The sequence below is a fragment of the Esox lucius genome, chromosome 20 (assembly GCF_011004845.1).
Source record: "Esox lucius isolate fEsoLuc1 chromosome 20, fEsoLuc1.pri, whole genome shotgun sequence".
Lineage (NCBI taxonomy): Eukaryota > Metazoa > Chordata > Actinopteri > Esociformes > Esocidae > Esox > Esox lucius.
In genome coordinates, this window is record NC_047588.1 from 20,125,079 (window position 1) to 20,144,459 (window position 19,381).

At 44.7% G+C, this 19,381-nt stretch overlaps 1 protein-coding gene across 11 annotated transcripts in view; it reads left to right on the top strand.

Annotated features, from left to right (window-relative positions):
• The window catches only part of ubr5 (ubiquitin protein ligase E3 component n-recognin 5), a 44,887-nt gene extending 27,671 nt beyond the window's left edge, over positions 1-17,216 (top strand). For 3 of the 11 annotated variants that reach the window (XM_010885178.5, XM_010885179.5, XM_010885180.5), the window contains exons 31-58: positions 277-437; positions 649-888; positions 2,785-2,908; positions 3,202-3,313; positions 3,431-3,562; positions 4,226-4,258; positions 5,172-5,429; positions 5,638-5,906; positions 6,622-6,833; positions 6,954-7,187; positions 7,367-7,440; positions 7,836-8,008; positions 8,280-8,414; positions 8,787-9,001; positions 9,869-9,989; positions 10,721-11,093; positions 11,241-11,328; positions 11,742-11,852; positions 13,180-13,324; positions 13,425-13,555; positions 13,982-14,042; positions 14,333-14,514; positions 14,697-14,781; positions 14,941-15,096; positions 15,457-15,570; positions 15,800-15,944; positions 16,227-16,312; positions 16,484-17,216. In XM_010885178.5, coding sequence (XP_010883480.2) covers positions 277-437; positions 649-888; positions 2,785-2,908; positions 3,202-3,313; positions 3,431-3,562; positions 4,226-4,258; positions 5,172-5,429; positions 5,638-5,906; positions 6,622-6,833; positions 6,954-7,187; positions 7,367-7,440; positions 7,836-8,008; positions 8,280-8,414; positions 8,787-9,001; positions 9,869-9,989; positions 10,721-11,093; positions 11,241-11,328; positions 11,742-11,852; positions 13,180-13,324; positions 13,425-13,555; positions 13,982-14,042; positions 14,333-14,514; positions 14,697-14,781; positions 14,941-15,096; positions 15,457-15,570; positions 15,800-15,944; positions 16,227-16,312; positions 16,484-16,696 — 4,383 coding nt within the window. In that variant the 3' untranslated portion in view covers positions 16,697-17,216. The remainder of the gene's footprint in view (positions 1-276; positions 438-648; positions 889-2,784; positions 2,909-3,201; positions 3,314-3,430; positions 3,563-4,225; positions 4,259-5,171; positions 5,430-5,637; positions 5,907-6,621; positions 6,834-6,953; positions 7,188-7,366; positions 7,441-7,835; positions 8,009-8,279; positions 8,415-8,786; positions 9,002-9,868; positions 9,990-10,720; positions 11,094-11,240; positions 11,329-11,741; positions 11,853-13,179; positions 13,325-13,424; positions 13,556-13,981; positions 14,043-14,332; positions 14,515-14,696; positions 14,782-14,940; positions 15,097-15,456; positions 15,571-15,799; positions 15,945-16,226; positions 16,313-16,483) is intronic. The other 8 variants (XM_010885181.5, XM_020041237.3, XM_010885182.5 and 5 more) reach the window with 8 other exon arrangements.
• The last annotated feature ends 2,165 nt before the right edge of the window (positions 17,217-19,381 follow it).

The window sequence follows — 19,381 nt, forward strand, 5'->3', positions numbered from 1 at the left end:
TCTCTCCCCGCTTAAATTAATCAGCTTCTGGTGTCAGTCAGACACAACGACCCGGTCATCTTCTGCAGTCTTTGCTGTGTCTTTGCGCTTTTCATGTACAGACATTACATCTTGGTTGAAAAAAAAGTGGAAAGTGCTTTCTTTTAAATCCTGGACTAGCCCTGGCAGTCATATTGTCCCAGAGGGGGCAAACTGTGACATGAGGTGATGTTTTTAACTCTCTCTGGAGGTCTGTCTCTGTGTGTCTGTGTTTAATGCCTCTGTTCTCTCCTGTAGTTTATTGACACCCTGCTGGGGACCCTGGTAAAGGAGCTGCAGAACAAGTACACTCCTGGGAGGAGAGAGGAGGCCATCGTTGTCACAAGGAGGTTCCTGCGTTCTGTGGCCAGGGTCTTTGTCATCCTTAGTGTCGAGATGGCATCATCCAAAAAGAAAAAGTATGAGTGACATTCTGATCCAGATTTTTCTGGTTGTTTTTCGTGTATCGGACTTGACAATTCAGCGTACATTCATGCGTTTTCTCTTATTTAGATTTTGTTTTTGTAACATAACTCCGAAAGGAATTTAAAAAATGAAGCAGCAGGGACCTTTCCTCCAGTTGCGATGGTACAATTCCTTATCTAATCCAGTGTGTGTTGTTTTTGTCAGTAACTTCATCCCCCAGCCCATTGGGAAGTGCCGGCGTGTGTTCCAGGCCCTGCTGCCGTATGCGGTGGAGGAGCTCTGCAACGTGGCTGAGTCCCTCATCGTGCCGGTGAGGATGGGCATCGCCAGGCCCACCGCCCCCTTCACCCTGGCCAGTACCAGCATCGACGCTGTACAGGGCAGTGAAGAACTCTTCTCCGTGGAGCCGTTGCCACCAAGACCTTCCCCGGACCAGTCCAGCAAGTAAGTGGTTTTCCTGGGTCTCGCCGACTGTCATGTAGACCATGGCGCCCCACACCGGCTCTGTTGATTTGGTACAGTCTCCATAACACTGTAATTACCTAGGGGGGAATGGTTTCTATACAGGACAGCTCGAATTCTTCAGGGCATGAATTGTACACTGTTGGGATCCACAGGGATGTTGGTCCGTGCTGACATGATGTAATCATGCAGGCGATGCTGATCACATGGCGTTACCTTCGTACCGCACGCAGCCCATTTCATCTCGTCCCTGGTGTGCTCTGTTGGTGTCAGGTCTGGGGGCTGCGTAGGCAATGCTAGTAAACGGGTTGTATTTCTGGAGCCGTTCCTGATTATCTTGGGATTTCAAACTCTAGTGTTGGTTGCCCAGATTTGGACTTGTTTTTATGATGTTAGTATGATATGGATCATTGATGTTAGTGGCTCTGGGTGCTCACAGCACTTCTTCTGCAGTGCCTGCAGACAAGCTCCACTTCCACACTGATCATCTCTGTCACACAAACGTGTTTCTTCCCCGAAGCTAACCAGTCTACAGTCTTGTAGTAATGTAAGATCCTAAGCCCTGGTGTTTGTGTTTCTGCAAACCCAGGTAGGACCTTTCAAGTCTCATTTGACTTGGGAGTCAACTAGAAGTTGGTGTCTCAACTTGGTGTCAGTGTGCCAGGAGAACATTCCCGACACTGTTACACCATCACCAGGCTGTACTGTTGACACCGGGCAGGATGGGTCCACGGACTCATGCTGTTTACACCAAATCCTGACTCTGCCTTCAGCATGATGCAACAGGAATGTTGGAACTGTCATTGTTTGTCCTCAGTTGTCCAGTGCTGGTGATGGTGTGTCCGATGGGTTTTTAACCGATTGGAGTTGAAGCCTGTGTGATGGTGGGTCCGATGGGTTTTTAACCGATAGGAGTTGAAGCCTGTGTGATGGTGGGTCCGATGAGTTTTTAACCGATAGGAGTTGAAGCCTGTGTGATGGTGGGTCCGATGAGTTTTTAACCGATAGGAGTTGAAGCCTGTGTGATCGTCTGCTGCAAGTACCCATCCATGGACTGAAGATGAGTTGTGCCTTTAGAGATGCTGTTCTTCACACCACTCTTGTACTTCGGTTATTTGCCCGTTTGGGGTCCACCTGTTAGGTGGCAGGGTTGTTGCTCTTTTCCAGACCGAAGCTGACTCGATGTTTTGGTTATTGCGCCTTTCTCCTAGGCTATGGACACTGTACAGAGTGTAGATCCAAGCAGTAACGCATAAATACAGTGACCTACAAAATGATTGGCCCACTTCACAATTTAAAGTGCTAATTCCATTTAGCAGACTCCAGGTGCTTACTTTTGTTGTTTGCCTTCAAATGCTTTTTTGGCAAACCTTCCAGATACACTTTCTATGACGCTGGCATCTAAATGGAGGTTTAGAAGATGCTTAAAAGTTCTGTAACTCCAACTGTGCGCCTTAGATACCAAACCAACTTCCTTATTATTCGGGACAAGGTGCACTGGGTAGGTTAACTGATATTCCAGGGGCTTTGAATCTTCTGTAATTATTTAATGGTAGGCGGTGTTGTTGGGTTTTAAGGTTTTGTACCCATTGCTTGATCAATAAGGGCTTGGATCAGTAATGACTGTCTCTTCTTTTCTGAGTTCTGTGCCTATCCCCTTTTCCAAGTGAGTTTTATTTTATTTGTTACCTACTTTTTATACCCTCATGAAACAGGAAGACATGGAAGGCCACAATACATTTCCTTATGTAGGCTGAGATTAGTTATTAGATAAGTAGGGTGTTAAGAAAATATTAAAATGTAATACAATCCTTCACATTTGACCCCACATTTTGGATGGCCTGTTGATATTTAATTTGTACTGCTTGTGTGTGTCAGTTCGAGTCAGACCGCATCGTCATACATCATCAGGAACCCCCAACCTCGTCGCAGCAGCCAGTCCCAGCCGGTCAGAGGGAGAGACGAGGAGCAGGATGACATTGTGTCAGCTGATGTTGAAGAGGTGAGCAGTCTTTTTGTTTTAATGGGGCTTAGGTTTACCCAGGCTTGCTGTCAACTGAGCTGCATTTACACAGGCATGCCAATTCTATTATTGGTATTTAAAAAAATACTACTAGGTCGATGTTCGTATTCCTCAAATGACCAATTACAGTTATCAGAATCGGTCTGCCTATGTAAACCTAGCCTTTCATGGCTTATACACTGTGGTTCATTTACCTATGAAATGATGCTGGAATTAAGCCCAACTCTGGCGTGGTGCTTTTCTCTGTGCTGACCATGCTCCCTGACTGTCAGGTGGAGGTTGTGGAGGGTGTTGCTGGGGAGGAGGATCACCACGACGACCAGGAGGAACAGGGAGAGGAGAATGCTGAGGCCGAAGGACAGCACGATGAACATGATGAGGACGGTAAGGACCTAAATACCTCTTCCGCAGCCTTAGCATCATGGTCATTTTAGAGTGAAACAAATAATGTGGTGATGAGGATGGCGCTGGTTGAAGATGCTGACGTCCTCTCGTCTCCAGGGAGTGACATGGAGTTGGACCTGCTGGCTGCCGCAGAGACCGAGAGTGACAGTGAGAGTAACCATAGCAACCAGGACAATGCCAGCGGGCGAAGGAGTGTTGTCACCGCTGCAACTGCTGGCTCCGAAGCAGGTATTAAAGGTCACTCTATTGTCTGGTGTCCTCATAACTGATGTCACCGTCTATTAAATCAGTATCCTGGGGGCCATTTTCCTCTGTCAGTGGGGCCTCTGGCCAGTCACCCGTCCAAATGACCTCATTTAACAATCCTTCCAGAGTTTTGGAGACTGATGTCTGCTAAAAGGGAATTGCTTTCTGCCTCACAACACTTTTAATACTTAGTTGCTATTTAGGCTAACTAATTATTCTGTCTTGTCACATTCAACAGTCTTTGATTGGCCATAATCCAGTTATAGTGAAGAGGTCCTCTCTTTAATCTTTTTTAATGAAATAAAACAACTCAAAATACGTTTTATTGGTGTTGACAACATGGCTATAGACCAGTGGTTCTCAAACCTCTCACATGAAGCCCCAGCCATTCCAATATATACATGTATCCCAGAGCTAGCTGACCTGGATCAATACCGGAGTCACCTATTTATCATGACTCTGGCTGCTTCATTCAGCTGAGCTAGTTCAGATCTACATCAAAATCTGAGGTGTCAGGGGGACCCTGGAGAGGTTTGAAACCCACTGTTGTGGACTTAAGAACTAGTAAAATGGCAGACAGATTTGTCTACTGCTCGGCTCATTACTCCGTGAGTATCAATACTCAATAATGTATTTCATTTGCAGGAAGTAGAATGTCCATGGCTTTTCCTAATTTTGGTATGGGCTCCTCTTTACTACATTGCATAATATCAGGGCTAGAGTGACTTTTGGCCGTTTTTGCGTGTTAAACAAAGAGCTTATCATAACGATTTCCCCATAAAGATGGAAAGAGGACTAATCTGTGTATGTTTGCCATTATAACATTGGCTCCACCAACATTGACGCTATCTCAGTGTTGAAAAAGTCAATTACACTATATTTAATCGGTGGATCCTTTCTGATGACTTGGTTTAAATTGTGATAAACCAGATCATTAGGGGGAATCTGCCAAAGATGTTGGAAGTCCCTTCCAGTTGACTACATTAAAATGGTGGGCGCCTTCAATCCGAAAATGTCAGAACATGAACTACCAGTTATGTCCTCTAACCATCTCTGTGGTTTTCACCCAGTTTTGCTTCCCTTTGTTCCTACATCTCACATCATTATGAACTAATCATATTCACAAGTCTAACCGTTATTTTCCCCTACATAACAAACTAATCAAAGTATCTTTGGTCTTGCTAACTGGTGTGGTGTTTTTTTTCCTAGTAGATATTTACATTTTGCCTTACTAATAATGTTTGTGGTTGTAATTTGCATTCCCGATAGAAAGGTTAGGAGACTGTTTAAATGAATCTCAATTAAAATAAGATTATTAAATAATATGAATAAATTAAATAAAGATAATTAAACCAATAGTGTAACTTGGGTGCTTTAGGCTAATTTAAGCAACACAAAGCAGTGTTGCATCCTTGTTTACTCTAAGCTGCTCAATTTAGTATTGTTGCAAGCTAGCAGTGGTCCTATCTGATGTTGTGGTGGTGTGGAGCACTAACCTACACGACTGCTATTTGGTGACCAATTTCATCCCTCCTCTTCTCCCTGTCCTCCTCTTCCTCTCGATTTCCCCACCCCTGCCTCCTCAACCAAGGTGCCAGCAGTGTCCCTGCCTTCTTCTCCGAGGACGACTCCCAGTCCAACGACTCGAGCGACTCAGACAGCAGCAGCAGCCAGAGTGATGACGTGGACCCAGAGACCTTCCTGTTAGACGAGCCCTTGGAGAGGACCACGAGCGCCTCGCACGCCAACAGCGCTGCCCAGGCCCCACGCTCCATGCAGTGGGCTGTGCGCAACACCCCCACCCAGAGGGCCACCGGCAGCGCCCCCTCCAGCTCCTCCACCCCTGCCGGTCAGTAGCCCAGAACGCCCCGCACCGAAGCATTCCAAGTGACTTTGTGTCTGGATTGCATGCCTTGTGCCGGCCTGTTATCTGGAGCGTATTAGGCTTTAGGTGTTTAACCTTGCCGGTGCTAGCATCTGAAACTGCAACCGCTAAACATCTGCTGCCCTCCCTGTCACACATGTCAGTGTTTTGGTGGTGTTTGTCTTCGTTGCAGCCGGCTCCACGGGTCTGATCTACATTGACCCGTCCAACCTGCGGCGCAGCAGCGCCATAAGCACCACCGCCGCGGCGGCGGCGGCAGCCCTGGAGGCGTCCAACTCCTCCAGCTACCTGACGTCGGCCTCCAGCCTGGCCCGAGCCTACAGCATCGTCATCAGACAGATCTCTGACCTGATGAGCCTCATCCCCAAGTACAACCACCTGGTCTACTCCCAGTACCCAGCCGCCGTCAAACTCACCTACCAGGACGCGGTCAACCTGCAGGTGACTTGGGGCGCATGGTCCACGCGGCCTGCCCGGCGGGCACTGGGCCCGCTCTGTTGCTTAACATTGATGACATGGTTGTTGCCAGTTCTTCCTCCCACTGCTGCCGTCAAACTCCTCCCATTGCTTCCGAATGTAGATGTTCTATGTAGGATATGATTACCACTTTAAAGTAATGTATCCTGGTGATTAGGAGTCATAAACACATAGAATAAGGGTGGCGGTCGTCACACTAAATTTTAAGACAACCCTACAGTGCTGCAGTTTCAGACACTGGAAATAATACTGCTGTATTTTGGATTTCAGGTTCCATACAACTCAATCTTTTTAGTGCCGTATTTGGAACAGAACATTGTAATTAATAGCAATTAATAATTTCTATAGTCTGACCACTCAAAAGTGCAGTTTCCCGCCACCATGACTAAATGAGATCGGTGTCTTTCAGAAGTGTTAATTGTTGGCACGTTTGCTGAGAGCTTCAGTGAAAAAGACTGATTCTTTTTCTGATGAGTTGTAGCCTTCCTCCAATAACTTTCCAGACACTTGTAGAATCTGTGCAAATGCACGTTAAAGCCGTTCTGGCAATTCATAACGGCTTAACACCCCATATAAGACTTATGTTTTCTTAGGCTGTATCTGTACATTTGTTACAGTTTATTTTTGCACTAGCCAAGTGCTGTCAACTGACTGAACGTTGTCTGTGTTTTACCTCCAGAACTTTGTCGAGGAGAAGCTGATCCCCACGTGGAACTGGATGGTGTCCATCATGGACTCCACTGAAGCTCAGCTTCGTTACGGCTCGGCCCTGTCCTCTGCCGGTGACCCTGGACACCCTTCACACCCTCTCCACGCTTCGCAGCACTCAGCCCGCAGGGAGCGCATGACCGCCCGTGAGGAGGCCAGCCTCCGCACCTTGGAGGGACGCAGGTAACTACACTGTTATTTCTGTGAAGGAGCTGATCTGAAGGTTTATCCGTCTTTTCTTCACTTCTGTTTTAATCGGCCCTTCCTGTGAACGTTTATTTATTACATGTTCCTTCCTCGCAGGCGTGCAGCCACTTTGCTGACAGCTCGTCAGGGGATGATGTCAGCGCGGGGAGACTTCCTGAACTACGCCCTGTCTCTGATGCGTTCCCATAATGACGAACACTCCGATGTTCTGCCAGTGCTGGATGTGTGTTCCCTCAAACACGTGGCTTACGTCTTCCAGGCTCTCATCTACTGGATCAAAGCCATGAACCAGCAAACCACTCTAGATACAACACAAATTGACCGCAAGAGGTGTGTACACTCTGAACAGCCTCTGGGATGGTGGAGATTTTTCCACAGACTGGAAAGACTGTGTTTCAGAAGGCAGAGGTGGTGTGTGGTATCTAGGGGGCTAATTCGGAAGCAGCAGCTGACTGTAACGTGACTGGTATTTCACGCAGTGTGATTAATGCTGCTAATTTGCCTGTTAGGAACCGTGAGATTCTAGAACTGGGATTGGACAACGAAGATTCCGAACATGAGAATGATGAGGACACCAATCAAAGTAAGTTCATCTGGCTGACTGACTGAAGTGCTTTTGGGTTTTAATTCTAGATTTCTGTTACATGTCTTTTTTATAGATTTTGATGGTACTTTTAGGAATTTGAGTTGCTAGTCCATTGATTTGTGAAGCACTGTGGGGTGGGTTTTTTGGCACTGGAAGGCAGACAAGGCAGAAGAAAGGCAGTTAGACAGAAACGAGGAAAAAAGAAGTCATCCCCGAAAGGTACAGTTCAGTTTAGATTACACAGTTCGGCCCTCACACAAACTGTCAGCTCAATTAGCCGTGTGACGTAACTCCCAGTGCAGGTCTGTGATGGGTACTTGTTTTTGATCAGTTGGCAGGTCTTTCCCAGTTGTCTTTCAGAGTGTTGACCTCGTTATCTCCCTACCTCTTAGGCTCAACTCTCCAGGATAAGGATGATGACCCAGTCCCTGCTGAGACTGGACAGAACCACCCGTTCTTCCGGCGCTCCGACTCCATGACCTTTCTGGGCTGTATCCCTCCCAATCCATTCGAGGTTCCCCTGGCTGAGGCTATTCCCCTGGCTGACCAGCCTCACCTGTTGCAGGTTAGCACTTTGGTTCAGTCAGCACTGACTTGTATGACAGAGAAAGGCAATTTTTGCACTGGAGGTTATGTTCAACTGACTTTAAAAACATTTACAGGATCCTCTTTACAATCCTCACATTATTGTTGTTATTATTATAATGTCAAAGCACCGCTGAATAGTTACTTGGGCACGTTAGGCCTTTATTGGCAAACAGTGTAATACATTATTCAGTGATATTCTTTGAACCCTGCTTTAGTTTGTCTGACCAACGTGTTTTGTTACCTCCCAGCCCAATGCGAGGAAGGAGGATCTGTTTGGACGTCCTAGTCAGGGTCTGTACTCATCCTCGTATGTGGCAAGTAAAGGCCTGGCCGAGACTTCCCTGGACCGCAACTGCCTGGAGGTAAACATGGGCTCCTCTCAGGTATACATAATGCAGCCCACTGCCCGCCCTGACAACACACTGGCCCTGCTCCAATACGCTTATGCACATCCCCTTGATCCTTCCCTCATCCATCATGAGAATCAACGACCGTCCTTCCCTTATCCCTCACTTTTAAAAAAAAAAAAAAATATTTTGTGAAAAGGAAATCTTGCCTTCTCCCACCCATGTTAGATCAGTCTGTCAGACATCATGGAGGAAAAGAGTGGTGCATTGTTGTAATGATATTGGAACAGGGCCAATCTTTGCAGTACATTTCCATCATTAAAAGTCCTTGTTAAAAATATTCTATTCCCTATTGTGCCGTTTGTTCACTACAACCAAAGCTGTGTTGTGTCCCCGTTGATGCCACAGATCCTTCCCACTAAGATGTCCTACTCTGCCAACCTGAAGAATGTGATGAGTATGGAGACTAGTCAGCGAGGCGGAGAGGACCAGCCCATGGACCAGGAGTTGGAGGCTCCAAAAGCAGGTCCTTCGCCCCACGACCTGGCCGCCCAGCTGAAGAGCAGTCTCCTGGCTGAGATAGGCCTCACGGAGAGTGATGGACCACCACTCCCTTCCTTTAGGCATGTTACATTCTTACTGGCTAGTAAATATTATCCTGACTTGGTTTTCTCTCTGTTTTCTCGCTTTCTGAATCAGTGGGAGAACTGGGAAAATAGTTTAAAAGAAGTTTTAACAAAAATACCTTTTCCCTCATTGATTCTCTCTCTTTGTTTCTGTAAGAACCTTAAGTGTGTTTTACACATCTGTGTTTGATATAAACAAGGATGTGAGATCTGTGCCCTCTTGTTAGAGTTGTCATTACCTTCTATTGCCACGAACGCAAAATTCTGTAGCGACAAAGCCAAGGAGTAGTTGACTTAAATTACATGTTGACGTCCTGACCCTTTAATCAGTCTATGGACAAAGTATGACCGCTATACATGCTTTGATTTTCCTGGCAGTTTTCAAATCATCTGTTTAAATCATCTGCAAGAATGTAAAATGTAGTGGTGGGTCTAATGGTCCTTTGATTGCCGTTGTTTGGGTCTAATCACCTAAACGTCTGAAATCGAGTCGGTCTCAGATTCACAGTTCTATGGAATGATCGCTCAGCGGAACAGTTCGATTCATTTTCAGGCAAGAGTTTTGTGCCATGTGCTGAAACGTTAGCCTTTGTAATTAGAACATTGCCAGCTAAACTAAACATTGATTGCTGTCAAACCACGCCTGTAGACGGCTTACAGATTAAGGAAACCAAAACGTAATTGGAGTAAAATATTCCTTTCGTTAAAGATTAGAGTGTAGGTAGTTTTGAAATAGAAAAATTAAGGCAAATTGTTAAAATAGGCTGTTTATTTTTGTCTTTGGCTATCGTGATGACCTATTTTGTCCTCCGAACCCTGATAAAATAATAACTAGGAAATATATATGATCTGTGTCCTGTTCAGACCCCATTGCAGTTTCATGGGTATGGTGATATCCCATGACATGCTGCTGGGACGCTGGCGTCTGTCTCTGGAGCTGTTTGGACGTGTCTTCATGGAGGATGTTGGAGCAGAGCCTGGATCGGTACGTACTCAGGAATTGATGTTTAAACGTAGTTCCCAAAAATCTACATTTTCAGATCTGTGTGTGTGTGTGTGTGTGTGTGTGTGTGTGTGTGTGTGTGTGTGTGTGTGTGTGTGTGTGTGTGTGTGTGTGTGTGTGTGTGTGTGTGTGTGTGTGTGTGTGTGTGTGTGTGTGTGTGTGTGTGTGTGTGTGTGTGTGTGTGTGTGTGTGTGTGTGTGTGTGATGTTTATTTATTTCTATCTGTGGCTATTACTAAGATAATAGGCAGGAAACATGGGCTTATTTGTCTACAGTTTAGCTTCTTAAAATGGCATGAAGTAGGCAATCCTAAAGATAATTACATATGAAGAAATTCAACAAGAAGTAATGTACATTTATTTATAGGTTTGAGTATCCAGACCTTTTACCTTGGTAAAGTAAGATTCTGTTAGCAAGTGGTAAAGAGTCTTGCCACAGTGAAGACAAGTGAGAGGGCTGTGCTCAATCATACGTAACCTCTGGGGGGGGGGCCATCCGTCAGTCAGCATCCAGGACTACAAAGGTACTTCTTTGTAGTAGTAGGAAGTTGGTACAGCTGTGTAACGCCTGTCTGTCACCGGATCCTTACAGACACCCTATTAAACAAAGTAAAATTACCCAGATGAGATCAGGGTTAAAATGCAACGCCCCTGAAACTGTTTAAGATCCTAACTGTATAATTCATCTTTTGCATAATTTTGTGTGTTCCCCAGATCCTGACTGAGCTGGGGGGCTTTGAGGTGAAGGAATCAAAGTTCCGTCGGGAGATGGAGAAACTGCGGAACCTCCAGTCACGTGACCTGGCCCTGGAGGTGGACCGCGACCGCGACCAGCTAATCCAGCAGACCATGCGGCAGCTCAACACCCACTTCGGCCGGCGCTGCACCACCACCCCGATGGCCGTGCACCGCGTGAAGGTCACATTCAAGGATGAACCCGGCGAGGGCAGTGGTGTGGCCCGTAGCTTCTATACGGCCATCGCCCTGGCCTTCTTGTCCAACGACAAGCTGCCCAATCTGGACTGTGTGCAGAGCGTCAGCAAGGGCATGCAGGCCAGCAGTACGTGTCATCACGATTACAACTCAAGTATGACATGGAGTATGAAACTACTAGTGTCAATTCCTTAGTCACTTAACATGGTGGTGGTGAAAACTTAGGTGGGAGCAAAGAGGAATTTCAGATGAGCCAATAAGAAATAAACATATTCCCTAACGTCTCACCCCGTGTGTGTAGATCTGATGCAACGGCTGAGGAACAGAGACCGCGAGAGGGAGAGGAGGAGTGGTGGACTCAGAGCCAGCTCCAGGAGAGACCGAGACAGGTGAGATCCTCCTCCCTTGCCCAATAACCCTGGAGTTGTGATGTGTGCAGGGCTGCTTTGTTCAGTTGTGCTATTAGAACACAAAGCGACTCTCAAGCAATTTCTGTTGCAGGTTGCCAGTGACATCTTGAGATGCACAAAGCATTTCAAACACCTTGGATATTACATGCAACTGTTTGAATTGACTCTTCTGTTGGCATATCATTCAATTCTGAACTCCTCCGACTGAATCCAACTGTCTTGATATTGTGTCACAATGGAATTGCAAATGAGCCTGCAACAAACTAAGCTACCTAGTGCAGTCCATGTTGGGCAATTTCAGTTCACTGTCTTGTTAGTTGACATCTGTATTGACCACCAAGCCATGTTTATTAACTATGACTTGCCAATATGATGCCAATATTTATTTGCAGCTCCCGTTTGGCTAGTGTCTCATCTATCAACCTTGATCGTGGTTCCCTCAGCACTGACAGCTGTGTTGGCATCACAACTGGGTCCGAGTTCCGAACATTCAAATGGATCATGTGCGACACATACGTTTTGATTGGCTGTTGATTGCTACTATTTGCACATACCGTAATTCCCTGTTTATAACCCGCATTGTGTATAAACCGCACCATTAATTGTATAGCTTTGTGTGTATACAAACCCGAGAATTACCTGCACCCATAAGTAAACCGCATTTGTCCAGAGAATTTACCTTTCGCAAAACCCCTCCACCAAATGTTTTTTGTCCAATCCTATCTTAGCAAACGGTCACTAATTGAAGAAGGTCCATCAAGCTTTGGTCGTTTAGGCTCAAAATGGTTAAACTGTGTGGCTTCGCTACGGCCCCTGCTGTAAATGTGACTGTTTAGAAACAGTTTATACCTGAAAGGTTTTGAGGGGGGAGTCATTTACAGTGACTTCTCTTGGGAGGTGAAATGCTTTAGTCAACATTTATACATTGTTGTCTAAAGAATAATTATCTAATGCTGATGTTAGTTATCAGAATTTCCCCAGTAGTGCAAGATCATGACTGGTCCACAAGGCTCTGCCGGGCGCATTTGGCGTTCATAGGGTTTCTCATTCTTTGATTGAGATCTCTATGCTTGTTTCAGTTATTGTGTCCCCTTCCTTATCTGAATATTGTGAACGTATCCTTCCACTGCACATTGCAATGCTCCGATCTGGAGAATATCGCGGAGGTATTGCTCCAAAAATAATCACTTACACTGACCGGTAATATGCTACTTTTCCCCTCCGTGCTGGGTTGTTTACATTAGTTGCCACTTGACGGGCATAGCAAGGGCAGCTTGACGGGTGTAGCAACAGTAACTAAGATAGGCAGGGATTTTGCAAAAGGTCAATTGTGACTTGTACATACCTTGTACATTAATATTAAACATCTGTCATAGGGCACTAACAAAATGTATTTTGTTGAAGATCAAAATATTTTTCTGTAACGCCAATTGTATCGTATTTGCTGTATGAGTTTCTGAGACCTCTATGTCGTCAAGCAATCATCTGTGATAAAGTTCGCTGGTGGAAACGATTTTAAACATGTCAACTCTTGTATTAGCTGCACCCATGTATTCCCTGCTGTGGTTGAAAGAAAATTCAAAATCTGTGTCTAAGCTGCGGTTTATAAACGGGAAATTACGGTAGTTAGCATTTTTGGAGTTGGATGCAACCCAGTTGTAGATGAGTAGTTCATCACTTGGTGAAGGATGTCCGTGAAGCATTCCAAAAGCAGCTTACGTTGTTCACCATAGATGCAGGCCTGCACTGGCCACTTTGGTTTGGGGTCGACACTAGGCCAGAAACAGTGTGAGACCGCTAGCTTACCCTGTTCTCCTCTGTGTGTTCCAGGGACTCTAGAAGACAGCTGTCCATTGACACCCGGCCCTTCAGGCCTGCCTCTGAGGGGAACCCCAGTGACGAACCGGATCCCCTGCCAGCCCACAGACAGGCCCTGGGAGAAAGGCTGTATCCCCGCGTTCACGCTATGCAGCCGGTACCTACAAACAAGCCTTATAAGATCTGAGGAATACTGTGTCTGAGTGTTTGCCACAGAACTGTGAACAGGATGTTACTGATTTGGTGGTTCTGTGTAGGCGTTTGCCAGTAAGATCACAGGCATGCTGCTGGAGCTGTCCCCCGCCCAACTGCTGCTTCTCCTGGCCAGTGAGGACTCTCTCAGGGCCAGGGTGGAGGAGGCCATGGAGCTGCTCATCGCACATGGAAGGTACCGTTTAGTTGTACTGTTGCTAAAATGGCACCCTATTGTTGTTACAGCTGAGGTTTGTTGCCTACAGTTGGTGAGACTGAAAGATCAGCATGTTTCCGTACAACACTACATGAGATCCCTACTGTTTAGGTATAGACTGGTCGCTAAACGTGAGAGTTTATGCGCTAGTCTTTTACTAGTGATGTTATCTGATTGGTTAAGACATCCAGGGTTAGGTGTCTGCAGCAGCACTGCAGGACAGTCATTTTACACAAGGGGGACTAATGAAGGCAATTCTTTTCTGAGATTAGATCCAGTGACCTTTCAGTGACCGTCCCGACCCTTTAAAACATCTAGGCCCTGATGTGTGGCTGTCAATTGTCTTGACAAATGATGATTGAAGTAAAGTGAGGGATATGCTAAAACGCTTCTTTCCATTCATAGGGAAAATGGTGCCGACAGCATATTGGACCTAGGACTTCTGGAAGCTCCTGAGAAAGCCCAGGTAAATGTGAGCTTGTAACAACATGCTTCAGCTTTGTTCTTATACACATATAAGAGGATGTTATGCTCTGGTTAGAGGTCTCTGAAGAAAGAAGTTTATTATAACATTAGGCGGCATTGAGCTTGTGATCCCCCAGGTATATTGTTCTGTAATAATGAGTTTAGGGGACTGTTTAATGTCAACATTTCTTAAGACCAATGTCTTATACTTCAACAGGTATTGCTGAGTCTTATTATTTTACATTGTAAGATCTACACAATTTTGCCAACGTTCTCTTTTTCTGTTTGTAGCAACAGGATAACCGCAAGCGTCATGGCTCCACCCGCAGTGTGGTAGATATGGAGCTGGACGACCCAGATGACGGAGATGACAATGCTCCCCTGTTTTACCAGCCTGGCAAGAGGGGTTTTTACTCCCCCCGGCCTGGCAAGAACACAGAGGCCCGGCTGAACTGCTTTAGGAACATCGGCAGGTATGGATTGACCCCTGACTGGGTCCCAAATGACACCAATAATATCCCCTTTATTGTGCCCCTCCTTTTATCAGAACCCGTAGGGTTAGTTTCATGTGTAGCCTCTATTTATTTCAACAAAATGACAAATATGAGTCCTCCTTATGCAAAATGTAATCTCCATATGTCGTCCCGTCCCCCAGAATACTAGGGCTGTGTCTGCTGCAGAATGAGCTCTGTCCAATCACTTTGAACCGACATGTCATCAAGGTGCTGCTTGGCAGAAAGGTAATGAGTTCCCCTGTTACCATACTACTGCTGTACACCTCTACATGGACACCGTGTGCTCACACCGCTGAGGGGGCGCGCCCATCCGCCGGCAACACGGTCAATTGTGGTTGACGCTTGCGTATCGACACACTAGAGCTCTCGTTTCTGTTCCCCCAGGTCAACTGGCATGACTTTGCCTTCTTTGACCCGGTAATGTATGAGAGCCTGCGGCAGTTAATCCGTCACTCGCAGGCCGGAGAGGCAGAGGCTGTGTTTGCTGCCATGGACTTGGCCTTCGCCATAGACTTGTGCAAAGAGGAAGGGGCTGGACAGGTATTTTCTGCCAACTAATTCTGTGAAAAAGATGTTGATACTATAGGTGTTCCTATTACTTTGTTTTAGTTTTAATTTTTTTGTTTTGGTGCGTTACATGCTTTTATCCATTTTACAGTTTTACACTGTGCTGTAGGGGAAACTTGCTAGTAAGCGTTTTATAAGTATTATATTGTCTCTTTTGCGTATGATTAATCATCTTTATCCTGACTCTGCTGATGGTTCCTTCATTGAATAAAACTGGGTTGTGGTGTCGTCCCAGCTAGCCCTCTTGAGATGAATGCACTAACTCTGAATGGTTCTGGATACGTGTCTGCTAAATGACTACAATATTAATGATAATGTCCATTGCTGTATCAGGTGGAGCTTCTGTCAGGTGGAGTCAACGTGCCTGTGACTCCTCTCAACGTTTACGAATACGTGAGGAAGTACGCAGAACACAGGATGCTTGGGGTTGCTGAGCAACCTCTTCATGTGAGTTTTCCACTGATGTCCTCCTGAGTGGCACTGTGTACAGGGGAATTACCATGCATGTATAATGGCACCTGTTGTTTGGTCAAATCAGCAAACTGTACACCAGGCTGGTCTGAGGCTATAAGCCTTGAACTGTGCAGTGAGAACTCTGTTTTGAGTAGAATTGCACTTGGCATGAGGTTAGATGGATCTATATGGATATCGATAGCTAATGCTGTTTTGTCTTTAGGCGATGAGGAAGGGTCTTTTGGATGTCCTTCCTAAGAATGCGCTGGAGGACTTGACAGCTGAAGACTTCCGGCTGCTGGTCAATGGTTGTGGAGAGGTCAATGTGCAGATGCTCATCAGCTTCACCTCCTTCAATGATGAATCTGGTATGAAGACCTTGGCCTGTATTCACAAACAATCTGAGTAGGAGTGCTGATATATAGGATCAGTTTCTCCCCTTTATGAAATTAATGAATACAGGACCAGATCTAGGAAAACCTGGATGCATTAATTTCATGATCAAATGGTTTCCTTTAGGTCAGGGATCGTCATTACATTTTTAGCTGTGCACTTAGAAGCACTTAGTGTACTTTCACGTGACGTGTTTGAGTTGATCATTTTTATATCATGATCAAGTGAATCTGTTATCTCACCCAACATTTAAACAGGAGAAAATGCTGACAAGTTGTTGCAGTTTAAACGCTGGTTTTGGTCCATCGTGGAGAAGATGAGCATGACTGAGAGGCAAGATCTGGTAAGGGGTTTCTATCCAAGTCTGCACAATATCTTTCGCATATTCAACAGCAACTTATGATTGTGATGTATTACTCTATCTCAAATCCATTACATTCTAAATATGAGCTTTGGAAATAATTTTTCCCTTCCACCTGTCTATTTCCTACTCTGCCTGCTTTCCGATCTGCAGGTCTATTTCTGGACGTCCAGCCCATCTCTGCCAGCAAGTGAAGAAGGCTTCCAGCCCATGCCCTCCATCACGATCAGGCCACCAGACGACCAGCACCTTCCTACAGCTAACACCTGCATCTCACGCCTATATGTGCCACTGTATTCCTCCAAACAGATTCTAAAACAGAAACTCTTACTAGCCATTAAGACCAAGAACTTTGGTTTTGTGTAGAGGTTGACAAACATGTTTACCTGTTGTGTAATATTTACCTAGTTCCATTTTTGTAGATTTATTTTTTGTCTATACAATTTTATGGAATTCGAAGAAAAATTGCTGTTGCTCCCCTGGCGGTAATATTGTTTGTGTTGTGAACACAGACAGCTTGTTATTTTATTGTAGTTTCTTTTTTTTTTTTTTTTTTTTTTTTTTTTTTTAGTTCTGAAGGTAATATACATTCCTGCATTGGCTTTGTAAAGGTGAAGCCCACAACTCTGCTCTATTGGCTTAAACTTTTACTTCCCAGGAATTTGGCTCCACAGCAAATTGTCTGCCGAAACCCAGCCAAAGATGACAGCAGTAGAAGTATTTAAAAAGTAAAAAGAAAACACACACTGTGATTATGATTTTGTTCCTTGCCCTAAACAGAATACTTAGTATCACTGACAGTTCACTGCTGCCTTTGTGGAAAGTAATTTTTTCTTGTATAGGGGGAGTAGGGAATTTCAAAATAAACTTGGATGCAAACAATCTATTTAGTCTCCTGATTGTCAAATGAATAGATTTGTGTTGCAAGGCAATTTGTAATTAACCAAAGCTACTGGAACACTCTAGAACAATGGTTCTCTAATGTATTCACTCTCCTGGACTTATACTTAAAATGTGGATTTCATCAGAGGTTTTTGCCACTGAGCAACACCAAAGTCCATAATGTCAAAGTGCTAAATAAAATCTTCAAAATGTTCTGAATTAATTACAAATATAAACCAGAAAAATTGCCTAAGTATTCACCCCCTATGCTATAATGCCTGAATGAGCTGTGGTACAACTAGTTGTCTTTTGAAGTCATGTAATTAGTTGAATTGGAGTCCACCTGTGTGCAATCAAGGTGTTTCACCTGATTTCAGATTAAATAAACCTGTCTCTGGGAGGTTCCCCAATGGGTTAGTATAATTTTCTAACAAACGACCATGATGTAGATGAAGGAACATTCCAGTATGGAATAAGGTTCTTAAAAGTCCCAACTGGGTGGGTTATGTGAACGTTTCCCAGGCAGTGAATATCCCCTGGAGCACAATCACCAGTCCCTTTTATGAAATGGGGAATAATCTGTCTACAACAGGCCATCCTCAAAAAGAGGGTCCATGTGTGAAGGGCCCTAATCAGGGAGGCCACCAAGCGGCGTATATGGGAACTCTACAGCAGTTAGTTTTCTACAGCTGAGCTGGCCAACACTGCATACTGCACCAACAGCCTGGGGGCTTCACCAAAGTGTGGAAACTTGGCTAGAGTTTCCTAGAAGGCTTGTGGGAGACCGACTAAGTGGAAGATTCTTGGGTCTGATGAGACCAAAATGGAGCTAATCCTGAGATAACGTAGTGATTGTAGCATGGTGGCAGCATCATACTATGGGATGCTTTTCTGTGTCGAGGCCTGAAAGGCTTGTGAGAACAGAGGACAAAGGGATGCAGAAAAGTCCCACAAAACCCTGGAAGAAAACCTGCTTAACTCGGCAAATAACCTGGGACTGGGGAGAATGACTTCCAGCAGGACAACCCCAAAGATACAGCCAAAGCCACACTGGAGTGGCTTAAAAATGAGAAGCTCAATGTCCTGGAGTGACTGTCAAGCCTGGGGCTCATTCCAATTGTGAATGTGTAGAGCTGAATATTGCTCTTCACCAAAGTCACCATCCAACATGATGGACCTTCAGTCATTTTACAAAGACGAATGGGTAAAAGTTGTAGTATTAACGGCTGTAATTGCTGCCAAAGGGCCTCTATCAAATAGACTAAAAAGGCTTCAGTATGAATGGAATCAATTTAGAACAATTTGTAGGAAAAATTCCTAATAGAATCAATTTTGATTTCATTTAACACAATGTGGAACAGTTCAAGGGGGTTGAATTCTTTTGAGAATCACTGTGCCTGTTTGTGAATGTCTTTTTGGAAATGTATTTGAATAACTTCAACAGGATTCATGTGTCCATGGGCTTCTAGATTCCAGAGAAAATTGCTCTGCAGCTCTTTTTTTTTTTTTTTTTAACTGCCACCAGTGTGATGCCAAAGGTTTAAGGAAATATATTTAAATAGTTTAAAACATTCAATGGTTATTTCAGACTGAAACCAGCATTTTCTACACCGAACATTAACAAAATTGATGGCTTATATTAACATTGTTTCAGCCTTTTCATTATTTGATAATATTCTCTTAACATTTTACATGTGACTCAGAGAGGTTCACAATATGTCATAATTGAATTGCATAAAATCCCTGATACATTTTAAAGTCATTATTTCCAGTGGTTTATAGGTAATTCCACTAGGTTTTTAGTAGTGCAAAGTCTGCACCTGTTGGAACCTAAAGGCAGCAAGTGTGTGGACCAGCAACTGTATAAAACCGTTTGAATGTGGCTTAAATCAATGTGGATCTTCCTCAATAATAATTTTTCAAAATGTAATGTGCATTCTTGCCACATGATCATCCATTGAAATGTTCTCCATAAACACAAAGTAATCTCAGCTTGTTGAAGAGACCTCACTTTCAGACATACACACCCGAACCTTGACTGGTGGTGATCTGTTGTTTTGGGAGGGCTCTCTTTTTTTAATTGACTAAAATATTTTAAAAACCAATGATTTGTTAAAGCTGAAGCTGGGAAAAGATTGCAGATGGATAGTCATGGGATCAACCGGGACC